Source organism: Geotrypetes seraphini, chromosome 17 (genome assembly GCF_902459505.1).
Source record: "Geotrypetes seraphini chromosome 17, aGeoSer1.1, whole genome shotgun sequence".
Taxonomy (NCBI): domain Eukaryota; kingdom Metazoa; phylum Chordata; class Amphibia; order Gymnophiona; family Dermophiidae; genus Geotrypetes; species Geotrypetes seraphini.
Genome location: NC_047100.1, coordinates 31,536,111 through 31,554,907, shown reverse-complemented (window position 1 = coordinate 31,554,907; position 18,797 = coordinate 31,536,111). Strand labels below are relative to the sequence as shown.

The 18,797-nt window shown below is 45.2% G+C and overlaps 2 protein-coding genes across 2 annotated transcripts in view; one reads left to right on the top strand and one right to left on the bottom strand.

The window, feature by feature from the left end:
- Positions 1 to 18,797, top strand: part of SYN2 (synapsin II) — a 502,630-nt gene that overhangs the window by 318,409 nt on the left and 165,424 nt on the right. The window lies entirely within an intron of this gene.
- Positions 1 to 18,797, bottom strand: part of TIMP4 (TIMP metallopeptidase inhibitor 4) — a 52,793-nt gene that overhangs the window by 10,168 nt on the left and 23,828 nt on the right. The window contains exon 2 of the mRNA XM_033926099.1: positions 10,574 to 10,665. Within this exon, the coding sequence (XP_033781990.1) occupies positions 10,574 to 10,665 (92 nt within the window). The remainder of the gene's footprint in view (positions 1 to 10,573; positions 10,666 to 18,797) is intronic.

Below are 18,797 nucleotides of genomic sequence, written 5' to 3'. Positions count from 1 at the left end.
TTTTTTTTAAATTCATTTTATCAATAAATTTACAAGTATCTACTTGTTTTGGAAATACAGAGAATAAAGTATTAAAGCATAGAAAAGAAATTTAACAACATTCCCATTAATAATAAGAAATTGTTATCTCTTCCTCAGACCACAATTAAAACTGAGGGAAAAACATACAATGAGGAGATCAATCAGTGAATAAGATCATATGAAATGTGCTTAACGGGTTATAACCAGTGTTCCCTCTAAGCGGGCGGGTGTTGTGAGCAAACTTTTTTCACTGTGAGCTAAAAATATCGGGCGCCAGCAAGTTATGAGCCAAATAAATATGTTGCTTTCTACCACAGAACTTCCTTACGTTTGTATGGAATCTATCCCCTTTCAACTTTAGAGAGTGCCCTCTCGTTCTCCCTGCCTTAGCTACTAAGTCTATTCCCTTCAGTACCTTGAATGTTTCTATCATGTCCCCTCTCAATCTCCTCTGCTCAAGGGAGAAGAGGCCCAGTTTCTCTAATCTTTCGCTGTACGGCAACTCCTCCAGCCCCTTAACCATTTTAGTTGCTCTTCTCTGGATCCTTTCGAGTAGTACCGTGTCCTTCTTAAAGTACCAGTGCTGGACGCAGTACTCCAGGTGAGGGCGTACCATGGCCCGGTACAGCAGCATGATAACCTTCTCTGTCTCTTCAGTCCAGCATCTGCCCCTTCCATTCACTGTCTGTCTTTCCCTGCCATCTCTCCTCCTGCCCCCCCCCACCCCCCAATTTGGTCTAGCATCCATCATCTTCCTTCTGTTCCCCTCATGGTCTGGCATCTCTATCCTTCCCTCCCCCCTGTGGTTTTTAGCATATCTCTCTTCTCATTTCCTCCACTCAGATCTGATCATTCTCTGCTCTCTCTTCCCTTTTCTTCTCTGGTCTTCCTTCTCTATTTTCTGCCTCCATCTAAATTAAATTCTTTCTTACTATTTAGTCCCGTTTCCCTCTTTTCACTGTGTCTACACACAGCTTGTCACCCCTTTCCCTCACCCCTCCATTATCTTACTATTTTCTTCCCCCTTTATTTATCTCCTCCTTCCATCCAGTATGTGTTCTTTCCCCACTTCCATTCAGCATCTGCTCTCCCTTCTCAACTGACATCCATCTGCCTTCTGCTCTCTCTCCCTTCTTCTCACTTCCATCATCTGTCCCCTTCTCTCTCTCTCTCATCTCCTCCATTCCATCATCTGCCCCTTCTCTCTCTCTCTCTCTCTCTCCCCCCCCCCCAACTTCCATCATCTGCCCCCCTTCCCCTCACCTTTGTGGGTCACTTTCTTTCCCCTGAGGGTGGCTCATGTCACAGGGGAAGCTTTGGCCGAGCAGAACCGCTTGATTGACAGTGGAACTTACTTGATTGATGTCGATGCTGGGGCCCGTTGCCGTTTGAAGGAAAAAAAAAAAGGTGGAAAAAAGGAACCTGTAAAGGCGAGAGGAAGGGAAACCTCCAGGACAGCTGCTTTTTGCCCTCCTTCAGCGGCCCAAGAGTTCAGACCAGCAGCGGCAGCTCTGTATGCTTTTAACTTCGGCACAGAGCTGCCCCTAATCAATAGTTTAGCGCGGTTTCATGAGGCAGCCTCGGGGCCTTTGATAGCCGGCCCGCTTCGATGATGCGATGTGGGCCGGCCTAGCAAAGGCCCCGAGGCTGCCTTATGAAACCGCGCTAAACTATTGATTAGGGGCAGCTCTGTGCCGAAGTTAAAAGCATACACAGCTGCCGCTGCTGGTCTGGAGGTGCGGAGACAAGGCAGGAGGCAAACGCGGTGGAAGGCAGGAGTCCCGGCACAGCGACTGCAACAGGAAGTTGCAAGTCAGCTGACGCCGGCCTTTCGTTGCGGCGGGGACCGAATCCTTCGCGGACCGGCAAGATTTTGTTTGCGGACCGGCGGTTGAAGAACTGTGCTCTACACTGTGTGCGCTGTGACGAGAAACTTGTGCGCTGCGAGGTAATATTTTGTGCGCGTGCGCACGTCAACGCAGCTTAGCGGGAACACTGGTTATAACACCTTCCAATTTATATTAACCCTGAATCTCCTGGACTGGCTTCTTAGGCCCTGATTCTACAAAGTGCGTCCCGATTTTAGGCAGCTGTAGGCGTCCTACAGCTGTCTAATCAGCCAATCGGGATGCACGTTTTTAAAAAAAATGCTCCCTAGGCAGGCCGCCTATATTGAAGGCGCCTCCGGGAGCCTAGGGAGGCCCGCAAGACGCCTAAGCTCGCCTAAGGGCCTTAGGCGGTCCTTAGGCGAACCTAGGCGGCCCTACGCGTCTCCCTAGTAGAGGAAGAGACGCTTACAATGTAGGCCAACAAAATGCTGGTCTACATTGTAAGTAGACGCGGCCGCTATACTTATTGCGGCAAGGGATCTCTCTGCCGCTATAAGTATAGCGGGCCACGGCCACCTGTTCGATCGCTGGCAGGAGGGTGCCCAAACCCTCCTGCCAGAAGATGCCCCCCCCAACACTAACGATCACTGGCAGGAGGGTGCCCAATCCCTCCTGCCCGAAGACGCACCCTCCCCCCACCCCGCGCTAACAGCCCCCAAACCTCCACCCCACCAAACTAACCTTTTCTTTTGGCCAGACGGGTCTTGCCCGTCCAGCCGGCAGGACTGCCTCGTCAAAATGAGGCGGGCCCGCTCCTTCCCGGCCCATCCCGCCGAAGCCTAAGGCCTGATTGGCCCAGGCTCTAGAAGCCTGGACCAATCAGGCCTTAGGCATAGCGGGTCCGCCCATCCCCACTAAGTCTAAGGCCTGATTGGCCCAGACGCCTAGAGCCTGGGCCAATCAGGCCTTAGATTAAGTGGGGATGGGCGGACCCGCTATGCCTAAGGCCTGATTGGTCCAGGCTTCTAGAGCTGCCAGCTGTACTTGGAGAGACCTCTCAGGAAAGAGACTTGGGAGTTTTAATCAACATGTCAATGAAGCAGTCTATGAAATGTGCGGTGGCGGCAAAAAGGGCGAACAGAATGCTAGGAATGATTAAAAAGGGGATCACGAACAGATCGCAGAGGTTTATCATGCCACTGTACTGGGCCATGGTGCACCCTCACCTGAAATACTGCGTCCAGCACTGGTCGCCGTACATGGAGAAGGACACGGCACTACTCGAAAGGGTCCAGAGAAGAGCGACTAAAATGGTTAAGGGGCTGGAGGAGTTGTCGTACAGTGAGAGATTGAAGAAACTGGGCCTCTTCTCCCTTGAAAAGAGGAGACTGAGAGGGGATTTGATCGAAATGTTCAAAATACTGAAGGGAATAGACAGTAGATAAAGACAGATTGTTTACTCTCTCCAAGGTAGGGAGAATGAGAGGGCACTCTCTAAAATTGAAAGGGTATAGATTCCTTACAAACGTAAGGAAGTTCTTCTTCACCCACAGAGTGATAGAAAAATGGAACGCTCTTTTGGAGTCTGTCATAGGGGAAAACACCCTCCAGGGATTCAAGACAAAGTTCGAAAAGTTCCTGCTAAACTGGAACGTACGCAGGCGAGGCTGGACTCATTTAGAGCACTGGTCTTTGACCTGGGAGCCACCGCGTGAGCGGACTGCTGGGCACGATGGACCACTGGTCTGACCCAGCAGTGGCAATTCTTATGTTCTTATGACCAGTGTCCTAACTGAGACTAGCTTTACCGGCCAAGGCAGAGGGGCGGGTTTGCCGAGTCTTTTTAATAATAGAATGCTGAGGTTGCTGCAAGTAGCTCTTGGTGCAAAATGAAGAAGTGACCGAGCATGTGCAGTAGCAGAGGAAGGGAGCCATGCTATGAGATGGAAGGAGTAGCGCACCAGCAGGGCCAGGGAAAGGAGTTTCTGTGCTGCCCAGTTTGGGGGAAATCCGTTACTGGTCTCCTGAGGGGATCCCAGGTTCTGATTCTCTGGAGCTAGTTCCTGGCTCCCCTCTGTCCTGTTACACTAAGGTGAATCCGTGGCCGCAATAGAGAATGACACGGTGGCGGTTTACCCGCGGCCACCGCGTTTAGCCGCGGGTAACCCGCCGAAACGGGGAACGAAAGCTAGCAGTTGCTGCGGGGACGGGGACAAGGCCATTCACCACCCCGTGGAGCGGTGAATGGTCTTGTCCCCGCAGTGAGGCAGGAAGGATCGCGCGGTCCCCGCAGCCCACACCCGCCTGCCCAATCGATCCTAGTGATTAGCCAGCTCTCTCCCTTCTCCTCACCTTAGTTTGTAGGTTTTCTTTATCGATGACCCGCACGCTATCAAAGAGCCGCGCACCCACTGCTGCTCAGTTTCGATCTTCTGCTCTTACGCAACCGGAAACAGGAAGTTGCAGCAGAGCAGAAGATTGAACACTGAGCAGCCACGTGTGCACAGCTCTTTGGGAAAGCGTGCAGGTCGCCGAAAAAGAAAACCTACAAACTAAGGTGAGGAGAAGGGAGAGAGCTGGCTAAACAGTAGGATCGATTGGGCAGGCAGGTGGGGGCTGCGGGGACCGTGCAATCGCCCGTGTTCCCGGCTCAAACTGGAAGGAGGGAGTGAAAGGGAAAAGGATTCTGGGCCAAGGGGATGAAGACGGAAAGAAAAACCCACAGCAGGAAGGATAGGCAGGTGAGCCAGATGCTAGAAGCAGGGGGGGGGGGGAAGAAAGAGGGAAAAAAGCTATATGGGGTTGAAAAGAAGAGACACACTGGTATGGAAGAGGAAGATAGGGGAAATCTGGACACAGGAAGGTAACAGAAAGAGGGGAAATTATGTGCATGGGGCATAGGGACAGAGACAGAAAGGGGACATGCCATGGGGATGGTATATGGACACAGGGGGGGGGGGGCAATGGCAGATACATAGGGGAGATATTAGAAATGGGGAAAATAGGAGCACAGAAGCGAGATGGTTTGTGGTGATGGGACAGGGACCGAGCTTGCAGGCTCCAGTGGCTTGCACAATTTACATTGTAACGTGCCATGAAAATAAGAGGGAGGAAGGTAGATAGATAGGCCACGCGAGAGGAGCTGAAAGGTGGTAGAAAGGAACAGATGGTAAAGGAGGGAGGGAAGGGTGGTGGTGGAAAGGAATAGGACAGACATTGAAGGAGGGTGGAGAGGAACAGACCCTGAAGGGAAATGTGGAAGACAGAGTGGGAAGAAGACAGATGCCAGACTATGGGGGAGCGGAGAGAAGAAGATGGGTGCTAGACCAATTGGGGGTGGGGGGTGAAGGGAGAGGCACAGTAACAGCAAATGGAAGACGCAGAGAGAAGACACACAGTGGATGGAAGGAATTGAATGAGAAGATGTGGAAAGCAGAAACCAGACAACAAAGGTAGAAAAAAAATTATATTTATTTATTTATTTATTTTTTGCTTTAGGATAAAGTAGTATATTAGTTGTGTTGATAAAAATTTATAAACAAAGCCCTGCCAGCTGAACATCTCTTTCTCTAGTTCAGCAGCAGGAACTTTGATTTATAAGAAAGGAATAAGCTAAATATTACAGTACTAAGGCTTATATGGATGCAGCGGGGACGGTGACGGGGCGGTGAATGGGATGGCAGTGACGGTGACGGGGCGGTGAAAGGGGTGACGGTGACGGGGCGGTGAAGGGAACAGCGGTGACGGGGTGGTGCAGAGGATGGTGGGCCGGGGGTGGACAGATTTTTTCCCCGTGTCATTCTCTAGCTCGCAATGCAGCGCTCCACCTGTGTGAGACTTCAACTCGGATCAGAGGCGAGGGTAAAACCGGAGATCCACTATCAACTCCAGGCCCTCCTCCCTCGGTCTCCCGATTCTGTGACCAATCCTCCTCCTGCCTTCAGGTCTTCTAAAACAGGAGTGGCAGTGGACAGCCAGCAAGAGGCAGCGCTGCCATTCCTGCTTTAGGAGATCTGAAGGCAGGAGGAGGGTTGGTCACCGAATTGGGAGACCGATTTTTGGCAAAAAAAAAACCCGAATCACTCAAAGTGAATCGGTGAATCGATTCACATCGCAAATCAGGCAGCACTAATACTGGCCATGCTTGCTTATACTTTATCTAAACTAATCTAATCCAAGATTTCTGAATTGCTCTAATGCCATTTAGTTCAAGGCAATTTACATCACAAAGAAGCCATAATAATTATATGGGAAAATACAATTCCATGGATAAAAAGATAGCCTTACTCTTCTTTAACTAAAAGTACTAACTTTACAGGCAATCGTATAAAAATGTTTTCAACGTTCTATGAAATTTCCAATGAATAACCTCTGTCCTTATTTGTATACTTAAATCATTCCAAATAACAATAGCATCAAGAACCCTATGCTGTTCAGAATGCAACTGTCTCATGATTCTCTCATTCGGCCATTTTTGCTTCGACTCTTCTCAATGAATAAGTTCAAAACAAGTCATGACCTTTCTATTTTAAGACTGTTTTGGCCACTGATCTTCTTCCTTTTCCATTGTTGGGAGGTGGGATTGCATTGTATAGCAGTTGGGTTGGCCACACATTTTCTCTTCTGTTCTCGTATTCTCTTTCCACTCTCCTCCTGTAGTTGCTTTCTAGGTCCAGTATGTATTTTATTGTAAACTGCTCTGACAGGATCCTTCTAAATCAATATCAATTCTAATAAACATAAAACTTAAATATAGGCGTGTACATTTGCACCAGGTCTTTGGTTGGCATAAATATACATGCCTATATGTGGAATGTGTGCATGTAATTTACATTATTCTGTAAGTAACCCTCATAAATGTTGCCCCCTTCCACCTATGACACGTCCATGCTCCTTCCTTGTGAACACCCCCTAGCAAATATACATTAAGCCATTTTAGTGCATATAGAATAGCAGTTAGGTGTGCTACTGCCATTATTGTGGGTAAAAAATAATAATTTTATTCTTATATACCGCCAAAGCCATAATTGTTCGAGGCGGTTTACAACAAGAAGTGCTGGACAATCAGAGAAATGGTCACAATACATAGTTGTCGAATGCATGCTTACAGAGTAGAAGAAGTGAAAAACTATAAAATTCTTAGGTTACAAATCAATTAAACAATTTCGTTTTACTGATTTTCTAAAACTAAAGTAGGATGAGGAATGCATAATAATGTTACCCAGCCAATGTATATTTACCTGCATCAATAATAGAATTCTATAAATTTAAGCATGCAAATGACTGCCCAAATTTGGGCAACCTGTTATAGAATAAGGGAGATAGTACACTGCTGATATAAATGTTATTTCAGTCAATAAATTTCATGATAAAGTCCATTTAAGCTATAGTCTGAATAATCCAAATTTAAGAAGTCTGCAACAAATTAAAAAAAAAAAAAAAAAATCTAATAATGGTTGAAAATTAAAAAGGATCCATCAGGTGCTGGTCAGCTTCCGCATGGCTGTCATCACCTGCCATTACAGAGCTGAAATCCAATCTCAAGTAAGCCTGTTTCACTTACATCATACTGTGTACTGACAGCTGTGAGCAATTGTGGTCTTCACAGCTCCTAAGGGCAGGCTCTCCCAAACTCACTTGGCGTCACTGAAAAATATGTTCTTAATCTTTACAGTTCCCACAGGAGAAAGAAATATGGAGCTTGTAAAACCTGCATAAGCTCTTTTTTTATGAGGCTCCAGACTGAAATCTGAAAGAAAAGCTCCAACTTGACCGTAGGGACCCCCAACCTCTGATGTAAAAAATTAGCAAATAAATCAAAACAGTTTATAACAAGTAGAAGTGAGAAGCAGAAACTAACACACCTATTATACTGCAATGTAAAGCCTTACCAAACTAACCAGGGGAAGATGGTGTAGTAAGGTGGGCAGGGGGGCAGATCAGTCCAGGCGCCACCTTTCCTTTTCCTCCCCTCACCATATCACTTCAAATCATCGTTGGCTGGGAGTAGCATTTCTTACCTACTGCTTGCGACATTCTCATCCCTCCCTCTGACATCACTTCCTGATCGCAGGGACAGGAAGTGATGTCAGAGGGAAGACTGAAGCTGGCATGAGCAGTGGGTAAGAGATGCTGCTTGTAGCTGGTGAAGGTTTGAAGAGGTACAGTGAGAAGGGTGCATGGGAGGGGTGGGGAAGGGAGGGGGAAGATGCACAGTGTGGGGAAAGGGAGGGGGAAGGTGCAGAGTGTGGTGATGCTAGGGGAAATAGGGCGATGCTAGGCACAATCTACCCTTGCTATGTCACTGGCTATAAATCATGCAATCTATGGACAATGTTTCCATCCAATTGTCACCCAAAAACCTTATATGTGAAATGTTAATTTCATTCAAATTACAGGGCCTTTTTTTTAGACCATTTTAGTTTTTCTTAGCATCCTGTATAAATGGGTTGATATGACCACAGGGTGACATTCTATAAGAGCACCTAGAATTAGGTGTCTGAAGGGCATAATTGGAGCCTGTTCTATACACTAATTTCTCTGACTGTTCTTTTTAGTTACTGTTAACCGAGTCGAGCTCCATTTTGGTTGAAGACCTGGTATACAAAGCTAAGTTTTAGTTTTCCAAGCAGGCACACTAAACTCGAGGCCTTGGCTGGAGGGTCTCTACACATGCACAGATGTCGACGCAATGACATCATACGCGTGTGTGATGCCATCACTTTGACAGTCACGCATGCGCGGAGACCCTCCAGACAGGGCACTGAGCTTGTTAACCCTAAAATGACTATGCTGGTGGAGAGGCGCCGGCTAACTCATCTACATAACGTGCCTCTTGGCACACCCAGAATCTCGCCGCTGTACACAGTCACTGAATGTCAGATATAAAGATAAGCAGATACATAAACTTCCTGTTTATTTTTATATTTATTACTTATATCCTAAGTGGTTTACACTCAGGTACTTTATCATATTTCCCTATCTGTCCCGGTGGGCTCAAACTCTATCTGGAGTACCATATATAGGAGTGTGTGGCACTCAGCACCCTGGGGTTGTGGGTTCAAACCCACGCTGCTCCTTGTGACCCTGGGCAAGTCACTTAATCCCCCCCATTGCCCCAGGTACATTAGATAGATTGTGATTCCGCTGGGACAGAAAGGGAAAAATGCTTGAGGACCTGAATAATTGCATGTAAAACCGTTCTGAGCTCCCTTGGATGTATTGGCCATCAGCTTGAATTGTAACTCTTAAGCTACTGTTCAAGGTTATCATGTAAGAGGTGTTACTACAGTAAAAGATAGGGTTACCAGATTTTACATCATTAAAATCCGGACCCACTAGACTTACCCCCCAAGGCCCGCCCATTATGCTCCATCCCTACCCTCAGCTCCGCCCTAGCCCCACCCCCACTGCCTTTTTGTCAGACAGGAAGGCATCCGCTCATGCCCCCTCCCAACACGATTTCTTTTCAAAACCCAAAGTACCAGGTTTTGAAAAGCCGACTGGACCCCTGGACATGTCCTCAAAAGGAGGACATGTCTGGTAACCCTAGTAAAAGACCAATGTGTTAGCATTTCAGCCATACTGGTTTTATGTATCCTTATATGGATTTGTTCATATGATGTTACTACACAAAGTACATTCATTATTCCAAAGCAGGTTAAAATACTGTAGTTTTAAATATTTTATTGAACTTGCTAAAATAACAAATCCAAGAATTCCTATATGTAGGGTTACTAGATTTTACTACTGTAAAATCCAGGCCCATGGCCACAGCCCCAGGCCTTCCCCGTTCTGCCCATCACTCCGTTTTGCCCCCAGGCCCACCCCCCATCAACCTATTCTTGTGTTCAGAGCTACATCAGGAGGGCATCTGCACATGCACAGGTGCAATACGATGACATCACATGCATGTGTGCATGATGTCACCACTTTGCTTCTGCGCATGCGCGGATGCCTTCCCAACACAGTCCCAAGCTAGAAGCTTTTCAAAACCCGGACAAAGTGCCATGTATTGAAAAGCCATCCGGACGCCCAGACGTGCTCTATACAGAGGACATGTCTGAGTAAATCCAGACATCTGGTAACCCTACCTCTATGCAATCCCAATAGTTAGAGAAATTGACTTCAGCCTGCTAATAGATATCCTAGAATCATTTTTAAGCAACACAAGCAACAAAAAAAGTTTGAAGCTAGAAAGTTTGTATCCTAAGCCGCCTCTTCCTGCTTAAAGAACCTAAATGCAACCAGCGGGCAAGTCAAGGCACATCAGTCACTGTTCAAGAGTGACATCTACTGGTTAAGTTCAGGTTGCATGTGTACTTGTTTATATCTGCAATTGCTAGATAGGGAAGTGGGCTAACATGATTGATGCTATCTAGATTGTTATAAATGAAGTCTCCTGATGCAGGAAGCTTAATACAGGCAGCCCTGGTTGAGTTGAAAGTCCGAAGGATGAGAAGGTTTAAACTAGAGCTCACCATGTAGCAGCAGTATTATAACTTATATAAAAGAGGTTATGTGGACTTCAAACATTTTTGTGCTACTTTATTTATGTAAAATAGTTATTATCTAGGCAGCTGACAATAAAACATTCATTTAGAATAGCAAAACAAACAAAAACATAAAACCAAAATGAAAACCGAAGAGCATAAAAACATACATGAAAAAGTAGGATAAAAAGTACATGAAATGAAAGAACATAACCAGATAAAAATGTGTACCTTGATTTGTTTGATTTCATACTGGATTGTCTTCGTGGGAGTCAAGGTGTTGGTTGAAATCACCTTTTCACTAGATATTTTTGCTCGAATCACTGCAAGAAAAGGAGTAGATAGCCAGTCAATAGGACACCCTTGCTGCCTCAAACTCTTACATTATTTCTGTAGCTAATCTGTCCTATATTTTCAACGCTATGCAATGCCCTGCTCCTGAGACATCTAAGTTAGCAGTGTTCTGCTTGAAGGATAAGAACATAAGAATTGCCGCTGCTTGGTCAGATCAGTGGTCCATCATGGCCAGCAGTCCACTCACACGGCAGCCCTCTGGTCAAAGACCAGCGCCCTAACTGAGACTGGCCCTACCTGGCTGGTTACCACTTGAAACCCCCAGCATTTTTTATCCCCGCTGGAAGTGATAATAGTAAGAGGATTTGGGGCTCTGTGATAGCTTCAGGAAACATAGATATGTATGTATCTGAAATGGATAATATAAATGTGTATATTATGGCGGATCTATGTGTATGTTTCTGAAACGCAGTGTTTATGTTGCTGTATTGACCATGTTGATATTTTGTCCATTTATGCTTATTCCTGAATATTCAAAGCTGATCCCTGAATGGGCTTCAGCTTTCAACATCAAGTTATTTTTCAGCTGGCTAACACATAGCTTTTTAAGATAATATTCAGCACTTAAGCGGCCAAGGGTTAGCACATAAATATAGGACATACTTTTATACAATCCCAATGATGTTCTAAATCTGGCTGCTTAGAACAAAATTCTAGATATAGTCTCTAAAAAAAAAATCACACCAACCCCTCCCCCCTAAAAAAAATGCTGAGTTCTCTTCTATAAAAAGCACTTAAATTGAGGCATAGTATACAGAATAGTGCTAATGCCTGGGATCCACATCTAACTTTAGGCGCGGTCATTTGCACCAACTGAAATATGGTATAAATCCTCACTTAAATTGAAGCAGATCCCCCCTCATTCTATAAGTACATGCGTAATTGTAAGGAATGTCCTTGATTTGCCCATGACCCTCACATTTCCATGTTCCCTTTCTTAATGCGTGTGTAAATTTTAGTTAAAATGAATTAATGCCAATATGCCTACGAAGATAATGAACATGAACAATGATGAAGATTATGAGCTTGACAGCAATAGAATAGAAGTTGTAAAGGATTTTAATCTCCTGGGCTCTTTCGTAAACCAAGAATCAACTAGCAGGGAAAAAATACTCCTCAGAATAGCAATTGGTCACTCTTCAATGAAAGCTCTTGACAAAGTATTCAGAGGCAAGGAAATAACACTTCAAAAGATCACTCATTTTCTCAGTGGTCATTTATGGAAACAAGATAGAAAGAAGATTGACTCATTTGAGCTTTGGTACTGGAGAAGGATTTTAGCTTGTGATTGTTATTGACATTGTACCTGATTTCTCATGTGTTTGCAACTTTGATTGGCTACTGTCAGAGACAGTACATTGGATTCAATTGACTTTGGTCTGACTTGGCATGTTATAAGCCACTTAACAAAGGGCTAAATTCACTAAGCAAACTGATTGTGTACCGATTGGTTTGTGACCCGATTTCCCTCCGATCCAATTCACTAACCTCTGTCCCGATCATTCACTGCTCCAATCCGATCCTCCCATGCAAATTAGTAAAACCCCATGCAAAATAGCCAACTGATTGATTCACTAACAATTTCTTGGCTATTTTGAATCGGGTTTTACTATTGGCAAACCCGACTGCTGCAGACCTGTTGGTAATTGTGTTATCAAAAAACAACTCGGAAATGTGAAAAGCTAATAATGTTAGAACAAACACTTTCACCAATGCAATAGAATGTCACAAAAATCAGTGCTGCTGCAGTTTCAATAAAGGGAGTTTCAAATGACTGGAGGAAAAAGCCTCAGACTGGAATCCTTCCACCACCACAATGGTGGTCCAAGGTGGTCAGGCGAACACCTCACTGGCAAAAAACCTCCAGACCGACTCCCAATAGTAGTAAACTTGAAGCAGGGCTGTTGTGCAAAAGATAGAGGAAATATCCACTTATCTAATTTGTTGATCGGTACACCAACGATGGCCAGCGTTTCACATATCTGCTGCCTCAGGGTGTAAAGCGATCCGATCAAACTGAAACCAGAATTAAAGCAAACCTTAGATTAAAAAACTGGACAGTTGCACGGCTTCAAAAAGAACTGAAAAAGAAGCCACAAGGACATACCTTTAAGCTGGACGCAAACCGCATCTCAAGATCAAAAGATGGCTGCACCACGACTGTACTGGGATTATTATAGCACTCCCGGGTGACAAACCCGGAAGTGAATACGTGGCAAAAATTAATGCTACGATGGTAAATGCTGACACATGCAAAACTTCAAACACTGTTACAGAGGCTGGTAAGCAGGAAGAGATTAATTATGTGTGTGATGTAAAGAACTGATTCGGTGTATGTCATTAGTGAAACGTTAGTAGAATATACTCCATTCCAATTTTGAGTTGAGTCCATCTGGTTCTTCACTATTTAGTCTATGGATCCATTGTTGCTCTGCCCGCAACAAACACCGCTGTCTATCCATGCTCGCCTCACTAATGTGATCGATCACACAACATTTTAAAACCATGAACTGATGATTATGTTCTAGACAATGTGTGACCATAGGAGCTTGTAGTCTATTATTGCGTATGCAACTCTTGTGCTTAGTGACCCGTGTTTTGAAGGGACGAGTAGCCTGACCAAAATAGGTCATTGGGCATGGGCAGATGAAAACATAGACTACAAAAGTGGACATGCAAGAAGTCATGTGTTTCAATTTGAAAATTTGGTTAGTTAGCGGATGAATAAAAACGTCTGAAAGTTCCTGAGTTATGGTACAGGTGGAACATTTACCACATTTGAAGTGTCCAGTCAAATGTGTTGTTGGCAGGCAGGAATCCATTATGTCAGATGGACTTAAAAGTTCTTTAAAGTTTTTTTGTCTTGAATATGCTATTCTGAAATGAATGTCTCTGAACACAGGATGGGGATCCATTATTTTCCAGTGGCGTCTTAATATCTTTGAGACATTATTGATATTTGGAGAGTACTCTAGAATGCATGTAGCAATGTTGTCCGTGGACTCAGTTTCCCGAGGTAGAAAAAGAAAATCCCTATTAATGAATTTAGCTCTTTTATAGGCTTTCTTTAAAACTGCTGGGGGGTATCCCCTATTCTTTAATCGGGAGTATAATTGTTTACTCTTGATTTTATAATCCCCAGTGTCTGAACATAGCCGACGATAGCGGAAAAACTGAGAGGTGGGCAAACTGCGTTTGAGAGGATTCGGATGATTACTTGAAAAATCAAGAAAGGTGTTCCTATCCGTATTTTTCCAGTTTTTTGCCAGTGAGGTGTTCGCCTGACCACCTTGGACCACCATTGTGGTGGTGGAAGGGTTCCAGTCTGAGGCTTTTTCCTCCAGTCATTTGAAACTCCCTTTATTGAAACTGCAGCAGCACTGATTTTTGTGACATTCTATTGCATTGGTAATTGTGTTATCAACAGGTCTGCCGTTTTTTTGAAAGGCTTGCCTGTCTTTTTTTATTAATTTTTTTTTCCATGGCACAGATATTTTGCATGTCTTACACATGCAAAATATCTGCCCCATTAAAAAAAATTAATAAAAGACAGGCAGGCCTGTCAAAAAAATGTGCTCCCCCCCCGCCCCACAAATTGCAGGAGGAATTCCCCCACAAACAAATGCGGCCCCGCTGCTCTCCCCCCCTTCCAAGAAAAAAGCAGGAGGGATACTGATTCCCTCCTGCCATCGGCAGCGGGCCCAGGCCCAGTCCCTAAAAAAGCAAATTCTGGACGCTGCCCCCCCCCCCCCCATTTTGCATGAATATGGCTGGAGGGATGCCAACTCCGTCCTGCCGTTGTAAACCCCCACTGCCATCGGTCTGGCCGGGCTAGGCCCAGGCCCACCCCCAGTACCTCAGAAAGTTGGGAGCAGGAGGGGTGCTCAGTTCCTCCTGCTCTGGAGGGTTCCTTTGTGTAAATGCGGGCATTAAAAAGAAAAAAAAAAGCCAGTGACAGGAGGCTGCTTCTCCTGTCACTACTGTCAGGGCTGCCCCAACTCAATCGCTCACTGAGCGATTGAGTTGGGGAAGTTTGCATGCAAATGATTTGCACCTCCAAGCAAATCATTTGCATGCAAAAATGGTAATGAATCAATCGCTGTTTCAAAATCGGCCAGTAATCAGCCAACAGCGATTGAATTGCTACCTTTTAGTGAATCTGGGCTAAAGTACAAGTACATTTGGACAAGTTTCTGGTGGAAAAATCTATAGTCTGTTATTGAGACAGACATGGGGGAAACCACTGCTTGCTCTGGATTGGTAGAATAGAATGTTGCTACACTTTGGGGTTTTGACAGGTACTTGTGACCTGGATTGACCACTGTGGTCAGACCCAGTATGGCTATTTTTATATTCTTATGGAATATCTCTGTTCCCTGTGGAAGTGGTTAGAAATATTTATGTGAGATATGTTGTCATTTAATTGTGTTGGTGAGGTCATTTTTTAGGGTAAAAACTCCATATTGCAAGGAATTTTCTTTTTCTTGTCCTACTTTTTCTGCCATTCTGATATCGTATCAGGTGCCGAAGATCTTGATACTTTGAGTTTACAAAATTCAGTTCTAAGAACCAAACTGGTCATAGACAAAGGAAAAAGAATGTTTGTCATCTCTCCACCTTCTCTGAGAGCTGCAGGAATTGTGTTTGTAGAGCCTGGAGGCCAAAAGTTTAAATGAAAGAGACTTTGAATTTTTGAAGATGTTCTACTCCTGAAAAACTTCCTGTGATGGGTCCGAGATTAAAAGAAGACTGCCTAGACTTCAAGAAGGGTGTCTTGAGTGCCAAAGTGGCTTAAGGATTAAAAGAAGGCCCTACCTGGATATGTCTGCGGGGAAGAAACAATGCCCAGTCACTCCTTCTGACCATGGTGGCCAGCTTCTTGAAATGGCTGCCATGACCTTGCATGCAGCTTTCAGAATGGAGTGTTACGTGAACCCTTGCTGCACTTACATGAATTTATAATGTGTGTAAATAGTGGGAAAAGTAAAAAGAGCCCTTAAACATGTTTGTTTGTGTTGTAGGTTAATTAGTTTTGTGTGCTCTGTTTTTAAAGTGAAATGTAGATATGATACCGATGGCTTCAGCTCAAACGCTGGATTCCTCAGATGTTCCAGCATCCTGTAGATCCCAAACATTTTAAAGGCTTTCAAAGGTATACATCAGTATATGACTAGCGAACTCCAGAGCCCAGGAGGATGTGACAGTTCCTCCTAGATTAGAGACTGGAAATCATTTGCAGATGTGCTATTCTATTGCGTGTCTGGGGTGTGCTTGATTTCTCTACTTCCCAAGAAACACAGAGATTTAGATGGAATAAATGAACTTAATCTGTCATGGAAGAAAAGGGTGTTGCCATCAGAGGGGTCTTCCAGGCTTCCCACTAAAGTGACAAATTCACATTAATAATCACTGAAGAAATAAATGGGGGGTAAATTAGCAATTGGCATAAGATATGAAACTACCTGATCACTAACGTGACCATATGTCCCGTTTTGAACAGGACCATCCCGTTTTTAGGTAACCTGTCCCATTGTCCCCAAGCACAGCTTGGGGGACGCTGAAATGTCCCATTTTCAGAAAGAGAGCAATTAGAGTCTAGTTGCTCACTTTCTGAAAATGGGACATTTCGGTGTCCCAAAGCTGTGCTTGGGGACAACATGCAGGGGTGGCCAAAAGGAGCCTTGGATTTCTCCCTGCTGGCGCGAGCAGCTAGCTGTGAGGGCCAAGAGAGAATGCACAGGGAGCACTGAGCGTCCCGGGGACCTTGGCTCGCGTGCTCTCCTCAGTCCCCATCCCCCTCGATGGGCCCGCCCTCGCCATGCTCAAGTGCATCTCCCTGTGGCGCTGCAACCGGCATGTGGAGTCAGTGGACAAGCTGCACTGCTCCCTGCCCGACGAGATCTACAGCTGCAGCCTGGAGGAGCTGCTGCTCAACGCTAACCAGCTGTGGGAGGTGCCTAAGCCCACTGCAAATAGGAAATATGGCCCTAAATGCCAGCGGCCCTGAAAATTAGTAGATATCCCGTTTTGAGGAAAAAAAATAAATGGTCACGTTATGGATCACCAATATTTTGATTTTTCTTGAGGGTAGTTTTCAAAGCCATTTTTGCAGGGAAACTTCACTTTCCTGATGGCGATGGACTTGTATAAAAATTACCTGTCTTATATGCAGATGTGAGTATGCCGGTCATGCCATTTCAGGCATACTTTTATGTGCCTGAGGAGGGGAAGAAATCCTGGGGGTAGTACTGGGGTTTGAAACGACACAATTTATCAGATGCAAATTTGTGGGATAATTTTCAAAGTAGAAGTGGGTGTGTACTTTGATAATCCCACAGAGTTCATGGAGCAAAAGCACCCATGTGTTATTTCTACCCGTGCAGGCAGTAACAAAAATGACCCCCTATTGTGGTCAACAGGAAACACCGCAGTCTCTTTGCTTGTGCGTTATTTGATGATGCAGTTATATTTCCTGAACAGTCAACCCTACTATAACTGAAATAAGGGTCCTTTTATTAAGGTGCGCTAACCGATTTAGCAAGTACTAAATGCAAAGGTGCAAATAAAATATAATGCCATGCGCCCCCGTGCCTTCCCCTTTACCTTTTTGGTGCTCTCTATGATGTCACTTCTAGGCACGGGTCCTGGAAGTAACGTCAGTGAGAGCGCAAAGAAAGGTCCGGGGGAAGACACTTTTAGGCAGTAGATCAAATTTACACAGCAAATGTGCCATGCGGCGGCCTTAGAGAGCAATTCTATAACTGGGTACCACCAATTAGGCACCATGATGGTGAGCCCTGAGAACTAGATCCTGCAAATGGTACCATTATTGGTGGCTGCCTAAAAAAATGGCCTCCAATCGTGTGTCAGTCACCCAACGGCGCCTTTTACAAAATTGCAACTTTGGTCAAAGCTAGGCGCTGGAAATGTTGGCCAGGGTTTTAAAGGCCTACCTTTGAGATTGTGTTTATGGAGACACCTTAGAACGCTTAAGGTTGTTACCAGCACTAACCACACCTACTTCGACCTTAGGCGTTCTAAGGTGTGACGTAGGCACTTACATTTGTGTTTTGAAAGGGTGCATTTCTCTTAAATGGCTTGACCTATTACGTGAGGTGCCAGTAGGGAAACTAGTAGTGTCTAACCCAGGGGTGGGCAACAAGGGCCGCAAGCCAGTCAGCTTTTTAGGATATGCATGAGATCCATTTGCATACAATGAAAGGTGGTGCATGCAAATAGATCTCATGCATATTCATTGGAGAAATCCTGAAAACCCACTGGATTGCGGCCCTCGTTGCCCACTCCCGGTCTAACCTAAAGCACTGTTTATAGAACATGGGCCTAAAGTGCCAATTCTTTAATAACCTCTGAGCACATAAATGCCAATATTGAATACCGGATTAAGGCTAAAGATAGATGCACAAGGATAAATGGCAGGCATGAGTGTACCTAAGCACTAGAGATCACATGTATATCTTATAGTATTCTGTAGGTGGGAGACATGCCCAATTATATACCCTCCCCCCTTTTACAGGCACTGTCCTCATTAGTGGCGTAGTGGGAGTGAGCGGCACCTGGGGCAGTGGTGCCTGTTCCCCCCCCCTTCCCTTCTCTCTGTACCTTTTTATTTTTGGCACGAGCAGCCATGGTGCTCTCTAACATCACTTCCTAGATGTGGGTCCTGGAAGTGACATCACAGAGCGCCGAAGCTGACGCAAGCAGTCAAGATAAAAAGGTACAGGAGGCGGGGAAGGGGTGTGCGCATGCATAGCAGGGGGATGGAGAGCAGGAGGGGTGCGAGTACATGCTGTTAGTTTTCAAGGACCAATCACGTTAAAGAATGATGCTTGTATCCTTACGCAAATGTTGTATCCTTACGCAACGAGTGGTGGACACCTGGAATGCTCTCCCAGAGGAGGTTATTACAGAATCCACCGTTCTAGTATTTAAAAGCAAACTAGATGCACATCTCCTTACGAGAGGCATAGAGGGATATGGGTGACTAAAATTACGCCAGGTATACACCTGGCTGGGCCTCCGCGTGTGTGGACCGTAGGTCTGATCAAGAGTTGGCAGTTCTTATGTTCTTGACTCTTGTGTA